The 16,325-nt window shown below is 38.5% G+C and overlaps 1 protein-coding gene across 1 annotated transcript in view; it reads right to left on the reverse strand.

Annotated features, from left to right (window-relative positions):
• LOC145992808 (alpha-tocopherol transfer protein-like) overlaps window positions 1-16,325 on the reverse strand; it is a 57,312-nt gene that overhangs the window by 24,733 nt on the left and 16,254 nt on the right. Inside the window, exon 2 of the mRNA XM_083129196.1 lies at window positions 4,931-5,094. Coding sequence (XP_082985322.1) covers window positions 4,931-5,072 — 142 coding nt within the window. The 5' untranslated portion in view covers window positions 5,073-5,094. The remainder of the gene's footprint in view (window positions 1-4,930; window positions 5,095-16,325) is intronic.

A 16,325-nucleotide genomic window follows, 5' to 3' on the forward strand; every position in this document is an offset into this window, starting at 1 on the left:
GTTTTAGGACAACGACATTTTAAACTAGACAACCCAATTTACACAAGGCGTTGGTGGGTTGCGTGTAGAGTTAGGCTCAATTTCAGGGTTGCCACATGCACAATAGATATTTATAAAATACGCGAAAAAATAAAAACAAGTATTATTGTATAAAATTATTAAAAATATCACTATTATATCGCAATTGACAAAATGTATTCTCAAAGAAAAAAAATAGGTTTTCTGGTATTTCATCGCTGATGAGTCTACAGAAAGGAAAAGAGGTGAGAGAAAACGAGAGGTGACAAAGGAGAGCAGAAAGAGAAAGCGAAAAGAGAAGAGGAAAAGTAGAGGAGAGAAGAAAGAGAGGAGAGAAGAGGAGATTGGAAGAAGATTCTAGGAGAGATGAGGAAAATGGAGCAAAGAAGAGAAAAGAGGAGGAAAACGAGATGAGAGAAGAGGAGACGAGAAGAGGGGAGTGGAGAGTAGAGTAATGGAGAGAAAAAGAGAAGAATGAAAAGAAGAGGAGAAGAGTGAAGTGGAGTCGGAAATCTAAGACAGGAAAGGAGATGCGAGGAGTGGGGATGAGTGGGATCGAGATAAGATGCAAGAAAAGTAGGGAAGACGATATGAGATAAAAGCAGAGCAGAAGGAGGGGAGAGAAGAAGGAGAAGAGAAGAACAGAAGGGACTGAAGAGAAGAGGTAGTTTCAGAAAATATCGTCTCAGCGTCAAGAATTGATGCATTGACATGAAACATTCAATAACATTTTGAAATGTATTGGAGAATGTATTAGATCGGTTCGAAATGCATTTTGGGTTCTTTCAGAGCAAGATAAAATCTTCCATGTAAGATCTTTGATTTTACCTGCGATTATACCACTAAAAACATGAATGTAATTTAAATATTTATAAGAATACTCCAATTTTTGTCCACTTCTCCGTTGAAATGGAGATTTTGTAATTTAATATTTCCCCTTCCCCCATCGTTAATTCCAAACTGAATCATTCCGTTTCACACGGACAATGAACACAATGGGATAGTTCTAAAACTTACGAAAATTTTCTGCCACTGGAAGGGTTTGAACCTACGACCATTAGATTGACAGTCCTGAACGGTAAACACTACCCCACAAGCTTTCACTCCTGAAATTAAGTAGAAGGAGCTGACCAATGTGAAATGTAGATGCAACTCTCCTCCTACATGTAATGTGCAAACAATACTTGTTTGTAACAAAGAAAACGAAGGTAGTACGACTCGGCGAAAACATTTAATGGAGAATTGCACATGATGAGAACTTTTCATTCGATATTTGCGGAGGTATCCTTCCATTGAACTCGAGTGGGAAAAGGGGTAAAATTAGTATGTAATGAATTGCCACAAATATAAATAGTTATTTCATTAATATTTGTCAATGTCTTTGAAGCAGTACACAATTATCGTTAGAGTATCATAATTCACGATCTTATACATGAAAATATCCCTTTGAACGTGTGTCAATTCATTTATTTGTTTATTTTTTTATAAATTCCATATGCAGAACAATGTAGCCACTATACACTGCTATTACAAATAATGTTACCATGCTTTTGTTTATAATAAAAGGAGAATTAAAAAAAAGAAAACCTTCTAAGGAGGATCGAACCTGGGATCTATAGCAGTCCAACCGAGAACTCTAACCACTACACCACGCTCTTACCTTCGATTGAAACAACAATTTTTAAATATTCTGTCCCTCCAATATTGTAAATGTCGTTGGGTATACATGTAGTTGAACTTTTACTTTAATTTTGGATTGCTTTCTTGTAGTATAGCAGATATCTTCGAGAAATTATTTTCGAAGTGATGAAGAAAAACGAGAATTTTGGTACGTACTTGTGAAAATGCGAGTTATTTCTTCAAATTTGTTATTGTGATTAGACATTATTAATGGAAAATATCTAGAGGCTTGAACATTGCAGGACGATATTCTTTTCCTGTGATACTACAACAGACAAAATGCTTGTTTACTGTGTTCAGAACAGTCTTATGAAATGTATTTGATCTTTGCGTAAGGTAACACGAAATAATTACACCGTTTGCGAACTACCAAATCTGCGCAACGTTAGACGTAAACAGGCGGAAAATTTTATTCATAAAATCACTTCACATTTGACAGTATTCATCAAGAGAGACTCGTGGGACACTGTGTTAAGGTACTGGAGGAAATCCTTCTTATTTTTCTTCCTGGAAGAACAACAATTTTTAAAGTAGAGCAACAGTCGTTCCGCCCTTTCTTATTTCTTTTAAATTCTTCCACATTCCTTTAATTGGGTTAAAAATAAATAAAAATATTGCTTGCATTTCTGTCATTGACGTAGACCAGGCCTGTACGAAGGATTTCTTTGAGGGAGGGGCCAGACCCAAATTTATATATATATATAAGAGAGAGAGAGAGATTACAAAATAGTTCAAATAGTGCAAGCGCCATTGAAAAGTCATGATAATTCTATGCTTAGAAAATAATATATTTATAAATGAAATGTTGCGTACTAGGAATTATTATTACAATAAAGAACATGTCTATTTGTGAGTTAAGAAAAAAACAATAATAAAGAGACATCTCGCATCACGATTGCAGTTCGAAAAAGTCGGGACAGGGATTGAAAGTAACACACTGTCCTGACTAAATCGGTAAATCGGACGTTTCCTAGACTTGCATTAAAAACTAAAACCATCCAATATTGCACCCTGAAGACTTTTGCGCAAGAAACAGATTCATTTATGTAAGAACAAAATTGAAATTTTTACACATTTCTAAAATCGACGATGTTATTTTTGTAGTTACTGATAGGTTCACATTTAATTACTTCAGGATTCGAGGGGGCATGGACCCCATGCACCCCCACCCCTTGGGTACTGGCCTGACGTAGACAGTGCGAGAGAAATTTTGGAGAATCTTTCTATTACATTTATTGTTTACATCCACCTTATGCTCAGATAGGTTTAGTGACAATCGTGAACTTTTCGTTTAATAGATAATATTTGGTTTTAAACGACGGGAGAACATTGGTCGAATTTCCTTTCTTGCTCTTTTGAGAGAATATATACTTCTACAATAGCAATCGCGTTCGGAAACGGTGAAAAAAAATGACTTGGTTTTCAAAGGCAGACAAGCTTGGTATCGTAGCTTGCTCGCGTTCAAAGTGACTCACGCTATTCAAGGCCGCTTCTTATCGCAAACCACTGTCGATGCAGTGTCTGCACCCAGCAAGTTACAAGTGACCAGAGTCGAATTTTAAAGAGAATCTGAAGAATGATAGATTTCAAGTTGGGCACTAGCTCAACATGAAATAGTTTAAGTGATAATGTCTGACAAACAAGAAACCTTATTGAATAAGTATCGGGATAGTAATAAGTGTATCCGCTCCTATTGAACAATGTAAGCTCGAAGACAATCTGTATTCCATTTGTTTATATTGGCAACTTAGTCAACCGTTTTCTTTGTTACAAACAAGTATTGTTTGCACATTACATGTAGGAGGAGAGTTGCATCTACATTTCACATTGGTCAGCTCCTTCTACTTAATTTCAGGAGTGAAAGCTTGTGGGGTAGTGTTTACCGTTCAGGACTGTCAATCTAATGGTCGTAGGTTCAAACCCTTCCAGTGGCAGAAAATTTTCGTAAGTTTTAGAACTATCCCATTGTGTTCATTGTCCGTGTGAAACGGAATGATTCAGTTTGGAATTAACGATGGGGGAAGGGGAAATATTAAATTACAAAATCTCCATTTCAACGGAGAAGTGGACAAAAATTGGAGTATTCTTATAAATATTTAAATTACATTCATGTTTTTAGTGGTATAATCGCAGGTAAAATCAAAGATCTTACATGGAAGATTTTATCTTGCTCTGAAAGAACCCAAAATGCATTTCGAACCGATCTAATACATTCTCCAATACATTTCAAAATGTTATTGAATGTTTCATGTCAATGCATCAATTCTTGACGCTGAGACGATATTTTCTGAAACTACCTCTTCTCTTCAGTCCCTTCTGTTCTTCTCTTCTCCTTCTTCTCTCCCCTCCTTCTGCTCTGCTTTTATCTCATATCGTCTTCCCTACTTTTCTTGCATCTTATCTCGATCCCACTCATCCCCACTCCTCGCATCTCCTTTCCTGTCTTAGATTTCCGACTCCACTTCACTCTTCTCCTCTTCTTTTCATTCTTCTCTTTTTCTCTCCATTACTCTACTCTCCACTCCCCTCTTCTCGTCTCCTCTTCTCTCATCTCGTTTTCCTCCTCTTTTCTCTTCTTTGCTCCATTTTCCTCATCTCTCCTAGAATCTTCTTCCAATCTCCTCTTCTCTCCTCTCTTTCTTCTCTCCTCTACTTTTCCTCTTCTCTTTTCGCTTTCTCTTTCTGCTCTCCTTTGTCACCTCTCGTTTTCTCTCACCTCTTTTCCTTTCTGTAGACTCATCAGCGATGAAATACCAGAAAACCTATTTTTTTTCTTTGAGAATACATTTTGTCAATTGCGATATAATAGTGATATTTTTAATAATTTTATACAATAATACTTGTTTTTATTTTTTCGCGTATTTTATAAATATCTATTGTGCATGTGGCAACCCTGAAATTGAGCCTAACTCTACACGCAACCCACCAACGCCTTGTGTAAATTGGGTTGCCTAGTTTAAAATGTCGTTGTCCTAAAACTTTTGAGAGACACTGTACAGGGTCAACGAAGTTAGTAATAAGGTGTGTTTTATACAGCGTATGTTGATTCACGTGTAGATTGAATTGTATCTCCTACAAATATGCTGTATAAAAAAGCAAACTACCGGCGTACTAATTGAGTTGAGTTTACAGCCAATCTCTGATTTGAGATTTTATGCTCGAGTCAAGAATCATTCTCAGAACACGACTTTAATTCGTACCCCGGTGTAGTGAATAATATCTTCAGTCTTACCTAAAGTATGTGGCAGGTGTGGTTGTTTGTACAGCCACTCTCTGATTTGAGATATTATGCTCGAGTCTGAATCTTTTTCGTGGTCGATGATTGCGTCCTTCCAGGGTTCCACCTGGAGTGGTCTTGGAGCGATCAGAGTCATCTCTAGGTAGAGTCACTAAAAACTGAAATCAAGAATGTAAGAAATTTACATTTAAGAATTATCTTTAACCACACATATCATAAACATACAGGTAAAAAGCAACGCTATTCGCCGCAAACTGCAATACACCAGCCTGAGCATAACATTGTGGTTAAACAAACTTTGGCTTTGTCAATGTTCTGCAATTTGTCGACTATGGAGAGACAGTATTATTGTAATGTTCGACACAGAATGCATTTCCCAATTAAGTTGAAGATTAATTTACAGGGAATGGATTTATGTGTAGGGTCTACTAAAAAGTATTAGATATGTTTAGTTTTAATATGGAACTAAATATTAATTTACAATTGTGAGAAATGGTAAATTTTCATTAAGCAGTGGCGCACCAAGCTAAATAACACACATTAATCTTACATGATATAAATTGTAATGCCAACTTCAAATACAAAATGTGCTGCATTTTTTGGTTCCAAGACAATGGATTACCAAACTTTCTGAAACTTGCTGAAACGGGAATATCCTCCTATCCTCCTAAAGACAGATTTGCATGGACTGAAACTGCGTGCAATAGCATATAAAGTAATGGGAGTACAGTAAAACCTCGTTAATGCGGACCCCGATAAGCCGGACTTCGCTTAATCCGGACATGCAAAAGGCAACAAAGAAAGAAAAAACAGAATGCAAGGTTTTAAATGTGTGTAGAAGTCAACGAGAGAACTTCCCAAAGAAAAAGCAGTCAACCACTGATGAAATTCTGTTTCCCCGCAGACTTTTTACCGTACTGTAGTGTATTTAGGCCAATGCCCTTTAAATACACCATAATAAACGTGTTTTGTTGCTATAAACGGAGTTTTAATGCACTTTCTACTGTTCTTTTAGGTTATTTCAGTTAATCCGGACTTTCGTTAAACCGGTCAACTTATCCCCCCATTAGTCCCGATTAACGAGGTTTTACTGTGTATTTAAAATAATCATTTGATTTCATCGCGAAAGCTTCGACTTGCGTTCTCTATTATTGACAAGAATGTCAGAATAACAGATTCATTGTCTATTGTCATGGTATGAAATTAACAGAAAGTGCAAAACAAACAATACGATCGAAAGGAAAAACTTTAGTATTTAACGCAAGAAGGGAAAATGCAGTAACAGTATGAATATGGAATACCTGTCAGAAAATATTTTAAAAAGATGTAAATTGTATGTAAAATTAAATAAAATGTAAATAGCTAATAAATGTAAAATGTGTAAAATAAAAATAGCATTTTTTGAGCTTATATACTACGATTGGCAAAGATAATGGCAATATATATATATATATAATGCTAAAGTCAATGATAAAGACACTTTTTACATATAAGTCTGTTCCATTTTGCTGTGTACTAAGATTGGCACATAGACACACAGGAATAGACATGAATATACTGTATTTTATTTAGATGTTTGTTCAGTCCTATGCTCATTCAATCATAGCTCTATACACACTTTGATTGCATTAGTTTTTCCATTATTCTATTGCGCGTGTCTGAACATGTAGACGTCGACAATTTGTATCTTCTTAGCTTTTCATCCTCTTTAGGCTAATCGCGACGATGACGATTAATAATCGGGACAGGAACCCGGAAGATTTGATGGCGAAATCGTGAGTCGACCACTCAACTTGCTCAGCCACCGTGGTGGCTTGAGTTTTGACCTGTACTTGTCAATTTTTCTGTTTCTTTTCCAATTTGCCATCTGTTTGAACCAAGAGCAATTAATTGTGAATGGCGTTTTCTCTGAAACCAAGTACCATAGCGGCTTTATGGGGAAAAGTTCGGTAGATCGCTTTGCTATTATTACTCAACTTAATTGCCGGTAGGAGTCAGTGAACCACAATGATGAGACAACCTCAATCCCTGGCGCCCGTACCGAAGCCAGTATCCGCAGGCTGTTATTAGTACCATACGGGGAAAGTGGGGCAGAAGAACGTTGAATGGGACATGCTGACGCACGTGAAACGTATTCGAATGGGTATTTTTAAGACGACGAAGAGGAACTGGACAGTGAGAAGGAAAAAAAACGTACTGTGGTTTCTGCCGACTCACGTAGGAGGAGTAGCATGTTGTATAATAACCTAATTGGCAATTATGAATGATGTAATGCATATGTTCAACACATGCATGGTGCGTTACATTTCCTCATACGCAATGTATACACTCGTAGAACTAAATCCATCATATCGATTGATGCACTAAAGTGTGTTTTGTAGCTTCTTCAAAGAATCAGATTCGCATTTGATGCATTTTGGTGCATTTTTGTATGTCGTGAAAGAAACACCAAAGTGCATCATTTGATTCAAGTGAGGATTTCTTTCAGTCGAGATGCACTTTAATGCATCAACTGATGCGTTTTGATGCACCAGAATGCATCTCTTTTGATGATGCACTTAAACATTTCGTCTGAGCTACATAAAGTGCATCATCCAAAAAGATACAGGAAGGTGCATCAAGGAACATCAACTAATGCATTGAAGAGCATCTCGACTGAAAGAACACCTCACTTGAATCAAATGATGCACTTTGGTGTTTCTTTCACGACATACAAAAATGCAACAAAATGCATCAAATGTGTATCTGATTCTTTGAAGAAGCTACAAAACACATTTTAGTGCATCAATCGATGCATTCTGATGCATCAATCGATATGATAAATTTAGTTTTCTGTGTATAAGCACCGATGCATTTCTCTAAAATTTGAAGGTTGTCCAGCTCTAACTTAACGTAATATAAGGCACATTTAGGGGATATGGGTGTAAGGCCCCACACATTCTCGATCTCGGCTATTTTCGAGGTGATGTGATCGCTCTGCTTTTACAACCCAAGGTTGCCCTCCGGTAACCATTGATATGAAGCTGGGTGAACCCAGAGCTGCTTTATGCGGAGACAAGGCCGGAAAAATTCCCAACCACCCCGTAATCCCGTGGCAATTAGATTGATATTAATATAAAATCATAAGAGATATCCAGCCAATCAGGAGCAACCTTTAACACCGTAGCGGCATGAAAGGCCGCACAAGTGTCACGTGTCTCTTGGAAACAGACCTTTAGAAATACGTACAGCCTGTCGTACCGAGCGGACACGACAACCTTGAAGTGTCGCTTGTGCTTCGTTCGGACTGCGTATCGTGCGTCGTGTCGCCGGTGTGTTGGCTGGCGCATGCGCGGTGAATGATTCCTCATAGACGGAAGGTACCTTTGTCGCTTATCACTTCGGTGTGAAACCTTCGTGTTGTCACTTGTCGCTTCAGACCGAAGCTAGTTTGGGATTTCACACCTAAGTGACAAGTGACACGGACCCCATCTAGTCTGTACCCATACGCACAAATCTGTAAGGGATATCCATAGGATATCCACAAATGTCCAGGTCAGATCCATGGATACTATGAATAGCCATTAGACGTCCATGGGATAGTAGTCCTCGATATCCTGCTATGGACGTCCCTGGTATATTCCGTCCTGGATATTAATAGGATCTCAAGTGCTGGATAGATTATGAATGGGACATACGGTATATACGCCAAGGGTCCCGGGTTCGAATCCCGGTCGGGTATGGTTATTTGTGAATGTCCATTTTCATCCATTTCATCGTTTCATCACTCATCCCCATCTTCGCAAATTAGCCAAGAGGCACAAAACGCGAAGTAAAATAAACTAAATCCAAAAAAAAAAAAATCAAAACATACGGTATATATCCACGTGTTATTCCAAAATCGACAAATATTTCGATATCCGTGGAAAAATTTATTTATAGTGTCTAGTCATTCAACTGAAACTATTAATGGTAGTGTTACGAATCATGCATCGTTTTCGGCAAAATTTAATATTTCTAAACAGTGGACCCCTCCCGCACTATGGCTGATCAACGGCCTTGTCTACAAGAGAAAGTAAACCGTCTTTGCCCCCAGTTTTGACACCCGCCGTTACTGTTTCTAAAACTACGAACGCTATCATGTTATTGCTGATACACTAACGGACAAACACGGAAGAATATTTTGCAAAGAGAGCTCAGGCTAAAAGAGAATTAGCAGAGTGTGATGGCAGATCCATTATATTAAGGAAACTCTTATCTGGAGTATCTAAAGAAAATACAGGGTAATTCACTCTGTTATTTCCAGAACTGGACAAGTAGATAAAAATCATGCTCGTGGCAATAGCCAGAACAAGGTTTCATAACTTGTAAAAGTCCTACGTAGCTTGGAGTGACGTATTGCGAGAGGCGCAAAAGAACAGCTTCACATCTGGCAAGCGCCACCTTGCGACAATCAGTGTCATAGATGAAAGTTGCTGTTATTATATACCAGTAGTTGGATGTAAATTATGTTTTCAGGCTACAATAACATGTGCCAATCATCTTACATCCACTGCAGGCCCTGCTCTCTGGTTTTGCAGTGTTGCCCCATACATGTGAAAAGGTCCTTGGCCTCTGTCTTACACGGTACACATTTACCATTAAGCTTAGTGAAACTTCTTATGTAAGCAATTGGTTCTATTCCAATTTATGTAATATTCAGCAAAGGTTTCGGGTTTGAATTTGTCCTTAAGTCCACTTCAGTGGCGGTGATTAGGTTGGGTGGCCTTTTTGCCAATTTTGCTCCCGCAGTATGCTAAACCTTACGTACAAAGGGAAGCTAACTGTCCTTTCCCCCCAGTTTTGGAACGCAATCGCCGCCACTGGTCCACTTTATGCAGTAATAGGCTAATTGGGACTGGACCTACAGTTTAAAGTAGGATCCGAATCACCACGTGCCTCCTCCGGGTATCGAACACAGGACAGCTGGATTAGAAGACGAAGACGTTACCACTACGCCATCGGGGAGGGATCCCCTCCCAAATAAAATCAACAACATCCATTCATCGTTCGTTGCTCTAATGGGCAGGTTTCTCACTGCGCAACCAAGAATGCATTTAGGAGAGGTCCATGGAGTCCGAACACCCCGAAGGACATACGAAGTATTAAAATTAAACAATGGAAATATACTTGTTTAGTATTTGTTGTATAGTTGTAAATGTCCACTCCTTAAAAACACATAGGATGCAAGAGAAACATGAATGAAAATAATCCTGGACAATTTCCAGCTGTAATATAGTGGTAGATCATTTGCTGTTCCACACATTAAAAAAAAATGTGTAAGTGGTTATTAATGGCACTTGGACACATGCCAGCAATAAATACATTGAGAAAAAAAGGTCGAAGATCGCCCGAGGTAAGTGTGTAACATTAGGCTAGAAATTTCGTTACTGTTTGTGCCGCCAGGAGCGTTGCGGTCGCATTCGACAAAGATTCCCCGTTATTCACCCTGAGGCATGTCTGGCGAAACACACGTTGGCAGGTGAGCAAGAATTAAGCAACACCCTTGTGGCATTAATCATAATGTTTTTGTTTTTTAATAAATACTTCTGCAACTTTATTGAACCTGCAAGGGCACTGATCATGAAAAAGTGGCTCAATGGTTATCGTAGTGCTGGTCAGGGGTTTTACATTACTGAAATAAAGTAAACAGATATCAATTTGCATTTTGGAACCACTCTTATCACTTTTAAAAATTGCACACAGCTGCTCGGTTTGCATTTTTTTCCTCGTAGGTGCGACTTCGATCGCTACTGCATTCCTTTTGTTATGTATAAATGTAAATAAACAAATAAAACCTCTTGAGTTGAAGAAGGTTGCATTAGCAATCGAGGCTGTGCTCGGGAGAGGGATCGACGCCAGGGGTCCCGGGTTCGAATCCTGGCCTGGGCATGGATGTTTGTGAGTGTCCATTCATCAATTTCATCATATCATCACTCATCCCCATCTTCGCAAATTAGCAAAAAGTGGCAGAAGATGGGAAGCAAAATAAAGCAAACCAATCAATCGGGAGATGGATAAGTGGGGGCCTATTTGTGGTTGAAAATTCGACAGCACATAGAGTTCTTCTCATTTTGGTCAAACCGTATACGTTCTTATAATCATTATCCCTTTCTTTCTATGAGCAACATTCCGTTAAGCTATGAAGGCAAGCCCAGATATCTGGCTACCCGTTGGTTGATAATGATAAACGGAGATCATTTAGTACTCCTTTAGTAGATATGATGAACAGTCTCATAATCTCTTATCATAGATCTTTATGTATTAGGGGTTGATCTTATAATTGATACCGGTACAAGTATCTACAAGTGAAAATAAATAAGTATATTTAATCTTTTATGAGGTGTAATTACGAAAAAATCATATAGCCTGCTTTTTAAACTCCAAACTTCTAATAATGTTACTTGTACATTATTGCAGTAGGAGGATACAGGATTGTATTCGACAGAGTAAGAGTTTAAATCCAATGCACTGCCATCTATACTTATCCTTCTGTACTACCTGCTAGGTTAACCAAAGCGATGGGATGAATGATGTACTAATGAAATGGATGACAGGATATACATCCATGCCTTACCCAGAATTCGAACCTGAAACTTCTGCCGTCACAACGAGTTACGCTGTCCACAATGTAGGCGGTTAGCATATTGTCTGTGTCGTTCTGGGTTGGTTTCTTCTTCTTTTATTGGCTCACACCGCCTATAAGCGATTTCTAGCCAGAGTTGGCGAGTAGTGGTTTTATTGTCTTTGATCTCTATGTTATTCACTTTTATCAATAAATTATATTCACCATTGTCACTTTTTCAGAATTATAGACCTTTCTGTTTATAAGATACAGTGAGAGCTTTTTTTTGGTTTGTTTTCGTATCATTTGTTCTGGAGGTTATGAACATGTTTCGTTAGTCTCACCGTGAACGCTCTCTTACTGGTGATTCCACACACGACTTTCACCGCGTATTTGCTTCACTTTCGCAAGAACGTGGTCGTGTAAATATACATTCGTAGTCATGTCCATCGGGACTACTACTCACACTGTGTCGTCCATTGCCCACTTCCTCTTAAAACACACACACATTATACCAGAGAGCGTACTGTAGAGGAATGGTTACAACGTTGCGCTACGACGCCAGGGGTTCCGGGTTTGAATCCTGGCCTTCACGAGTGTCCATTCATCACTCATCATCACTCATCCTCATTGTCGCGAGTATCCAAAAGTGGCAGAATAGCGAAGTATTTGGTTGATGCATAAGTTCGTAGCGCTTGTGTTTCGTATGGCAACACTGCGGTGTTAGGGGTTTGTATATCTTTTAATGTTCATCAAGTGGAGTGGCATTGTTGTGCTTCTGAATACGCATTGAATTTTACTGATTTGAAAAAAAGACTGTGTTATTATGGACTAAAGAACCGTAAGTGTCCAGTGGGGGGAAAATATTTCCGACATATTCTTCTGCCTGAGTTTAACATAGGGGCAAGGGCAGCGGAGGCGGCTGGAAACATTTGTCCCTTTTAAGGGGAGAATGCCGACGGGGAAAGCAGGGCAAGAAAATGGTTTTGTCATTACAAGGAGGGGATTTTTGACTTAAGAGTTTCTCCACGTTCAGGAAGACCATCGGGTTTTAATGACGACAGTCTAATCGCTTAAATCCACGAGGATCCACATCATTCGACTCGAGAAGTGGCGACGATTGGGTTCCAAAACCGCGGGGTAAGGTGCCAAAACGGGGGGGGGGGGGGGCAAAGACAGTATATTTCCCTTTGTAGATAAGGTTTAGCATTGGGGGCAATTGTCCCCCTCGCCCCCCCTAATCGCCGCCAGTAGACTCGAGAATTAGGAAATGTGATGAACTGTGACCATTCAACCATCGTGTGACATTTGCATTCCATGGGTAAGGCTCAGGATACCGCACGCTTTAAATGAAAACAACCAAATCAGCGACTAGGCCACGGAGACAACATCAAGTAGAAGCAGTGATGTGCCGTAGACTATAAGTTTACGTCTACATGCGTTGTCTACACGTAAACTACGCGTAGATTACATTGGGTTGTAGTTTACATATATTACGTAGACAATCTAAAGTGCATTAAAATTAATTTTCAAGGCTTTCAAGAAAGGAAAGTGACATTTTCAAGTATATTGGTTCGTAACGAAATTAAAAGAATCCTATTTACAACAAAATTTCTCTTCTCTTCTATCATCAACTATGGAAGAAGATAAATAGTATGCAAAAAACAACAACAGATGGCAGTCGTGAGGCAAGAGTGGTCTTTCTCCGATAAAACACTAGAATATTTCATATATTAGGTTTCTTCCTAGGTGAGAAATTGTTCGTATATGAAAGAAAGAGTATGAAAAGTTACCCATACACATCAGCAACTGATACGCAGTATAATTTTCTTTTAATTCGACGGCACTCTTTGCTAAGTTATCACCTTTCGCCATCTTGTTTACATAGATTACCTAATCTATGTGTATAAAATAGTCTACGTGTAGAATGTAGGCTATTGTTGTTTACGCGAAGACGCACATCACTGAGTAGAAGGTACAGAAATGTAAGAACCAGAGAAACAATCTGTTATTTTACGTTACATTTCTGCGGCTTTCTTCTTATTTTTTTTGGCCAATGAGAATAAGAGATGATTACATCATATTCATGAAGGGGCAATCTCAAATAACACCTCCCGGTGGAGGCACATAGTGGTTCGGATCCCACTTTAAACTGTAGGTCCAGCCCGGATTAGCCTCACTGTGCATAAAGTGGACTTAAAACACCAAATGAAGCCAATCAATCGAATCCAATCAACTAACACCTGTGCATATATCGGAAATCGAACCTCGAACTTCGGTGGCGAGAAAAAAAGGGATAAATGATAAAGGAGGAGAATATAAGAAAATATGAAAAATAGATAAAAACAAAGCACACATAGTTATAATTTGGTGTTAGAATTAGGAAAAATCCAGGGCAGAAATCTCTGAAATAAAAGCATATTCAAATGTTGTCCTTTCTAGAGTTTTGGATTCACAAATAGGCTAATCGGGACTTGACCTACAGTTTGAAGTGGGATCCGAACCACTATATGCCTGCACCGGATGTCGAACCCGGGGATCCTTCATTTCAAGTCGTCGACGTTACCTCTGCGCCACCTGGGAGTCCCTTTAAAACATTAAAACCTATGTTTTAATGCAAATAAATAAATCCACATCATAGTTATCACTTAGCTCGACCGTGAAATTAAGATTTAATACAGCAATCCGCACTGCTTTCCTCCGCCCACTCGCTTTCTCCCCTTCTCTACCGTTATGCGCAGCCTTACTCCACAGATTCCCGATACAATATGTAGCTGCCCCATCTATTTCAATTCGGACACTGATCTGCACCACACATATCCTCAACATCTTCCTTGCAGTACAAGAAAAGCCCGAGCGCGGCGCTGCCTTCGCAACTCATATTCTTATTGCCTAAGCCAACCACCGAATACTCTGAAGCAAACTTTCACACCTGGTGATTCTTACGGGATTCAGACGGTGCACAACACAATTACAGCATTCCTCAAAGCCACGAGCATCTTGCATAAGAACACCCAAGCACTTTATGCCACTGTTTTTTTTTTTCTCCTCATAAAACTAACAAACCTAATTGCCTATCATCAACCGGTCTTACGACACTGAAAGGAACCGGAATATATTTTTCTGAAGATTTGAAAGTTAGCTTGAGTTTTCTTTATTTCTTTTCTGGCAATGGTTACAGAATGGTATCACTTTTTCACTTTCTATGTTAAGACGAAAATGGTGGCTACAATCTCCACCCCCATCTACCGAGCTATTTCCGTATTAAACCGAACAAGTTTGATTTACTGAACAAATCATCGAGTGTGGCCAGTGACCATGTTGTGACTACCGTTATGCTCAGTAAAGTCTGGTAAAAGCTAACAAACGGTCCAGTAATAGGAAGTCAATTCGGATCTGTCTGTGCCTCCTACACGAATACTGGCGTGCGCAGGGTGAGCTGATGAGAGCATAGCCCCTCCCGAAATTTTGATAAAATCAAAATTTTCAGATGAGAACAGTAAAGAAATAATAATAAAAAGTTGTCTTTGCACAACTCTTAAAACAAATATTAAAAATAACTACGAAATATTTTATTGTGTGCCGTGCCCTTTTCCTCCCCCGAGGACGCAGCTATGTAATATCAACCTTTACAATTTCACCCCCCCCCGAAAAAAAATCCAACCCAGTGTCCACGAATTCTGAGTAACTTGTTAGAACAATCATCTATAAACACAAGATCAAAGGTTAATCATTTATTACGAACAAACACAGGGTATTAATAGGATTACTTCTTTCTGAATGATTCTATTCGTATTTACCAATATTGTGTTTGCATATTTCCGCAAACCTGAAAGAAATTCATTTATATTTCTGTTATTTTAAGTCGCTTTTCTACCTCTTATGTTAATCTCGACGATGAGGATAAATAGTACAATGTTTGTTTGTTTGGGTTATTGTATTAAGTTCGCTTAATGCACAGATAGGCCTAATCGGGACTGGGCCTACAGTTTAAAGTGGGATCCGAACGATTATTTGACTCGATCTGGTATCGAACCCAGGAGCTGGACCCCTTGATTACAAAAGCCACAACAAACTTATTTTCTCCGTGTTACTGTTCACATTATTCACTACACTTTGAAGCTCCTTAAGATTAACCAACATTGTACTCTATCAAAACTTGGTGTCGTTCTTCAGTTCTCGATTCTATATTTTATTAGCAATACCATACCATGTGTTCCCTCCCTAATCAAATTAATTTTAACTAACTGTAAAACGCGAGTATTTCTATAGAATACCATGGAATTACAATTAAATTTCAATATACTGCTCACTTGTCGTAGACGTTGTTTAGGTAAGTTACAGGATATTTTGATCTGTGATGCGAGAGCCATCTATACAGAAACATGTGAAAAATTACGAAATATTTTGAACTTTAAAGAAAATCTAAAAGAAATAATAAGTTATAACTTTCTAAAACATGATATTACTCTAATACAGTGGTTCCCAAAATGTGCACCGTGCCGCGCCGCCATATGTTCCAATATTTTCATTGAAATAATATGATTGTTCCAAGTATGTGCTTATTTAGTACTTTTTACACATAAAATGTTTCTGAATTTGAAATATGTGTTTATTTTTTTAACTTAAGGCACTAACTGAACTTTAGATAGGTTTACATTCTGACTTGTGTGCCATGAAATGAAAAAGTTTGGGAGTCTAATCAATAAAAAAATCGTTTCTTATTGGGAACCCGAATGTGTATCAAATCAAACCAGATTTAACATAATCTAGCATTTAATAAACGAAAACGACAACAGATGGCAG

Source organism: Lepisma saccharinum, chromosome 9, assembly GCF_977018435.1.
Source record: "Lepisma saccharinum chromosome 9, izLepSacc3.1, whole genome shotgun sequence".
In the NCBI taxonomy this organism is placed as follows: domain Eukaryota; kingdom Metazoa; phylum Arthropoda; class Insecta; order Zygentoma; family Lepismatidae; genus Lepisma; species Lepisma saccharinum.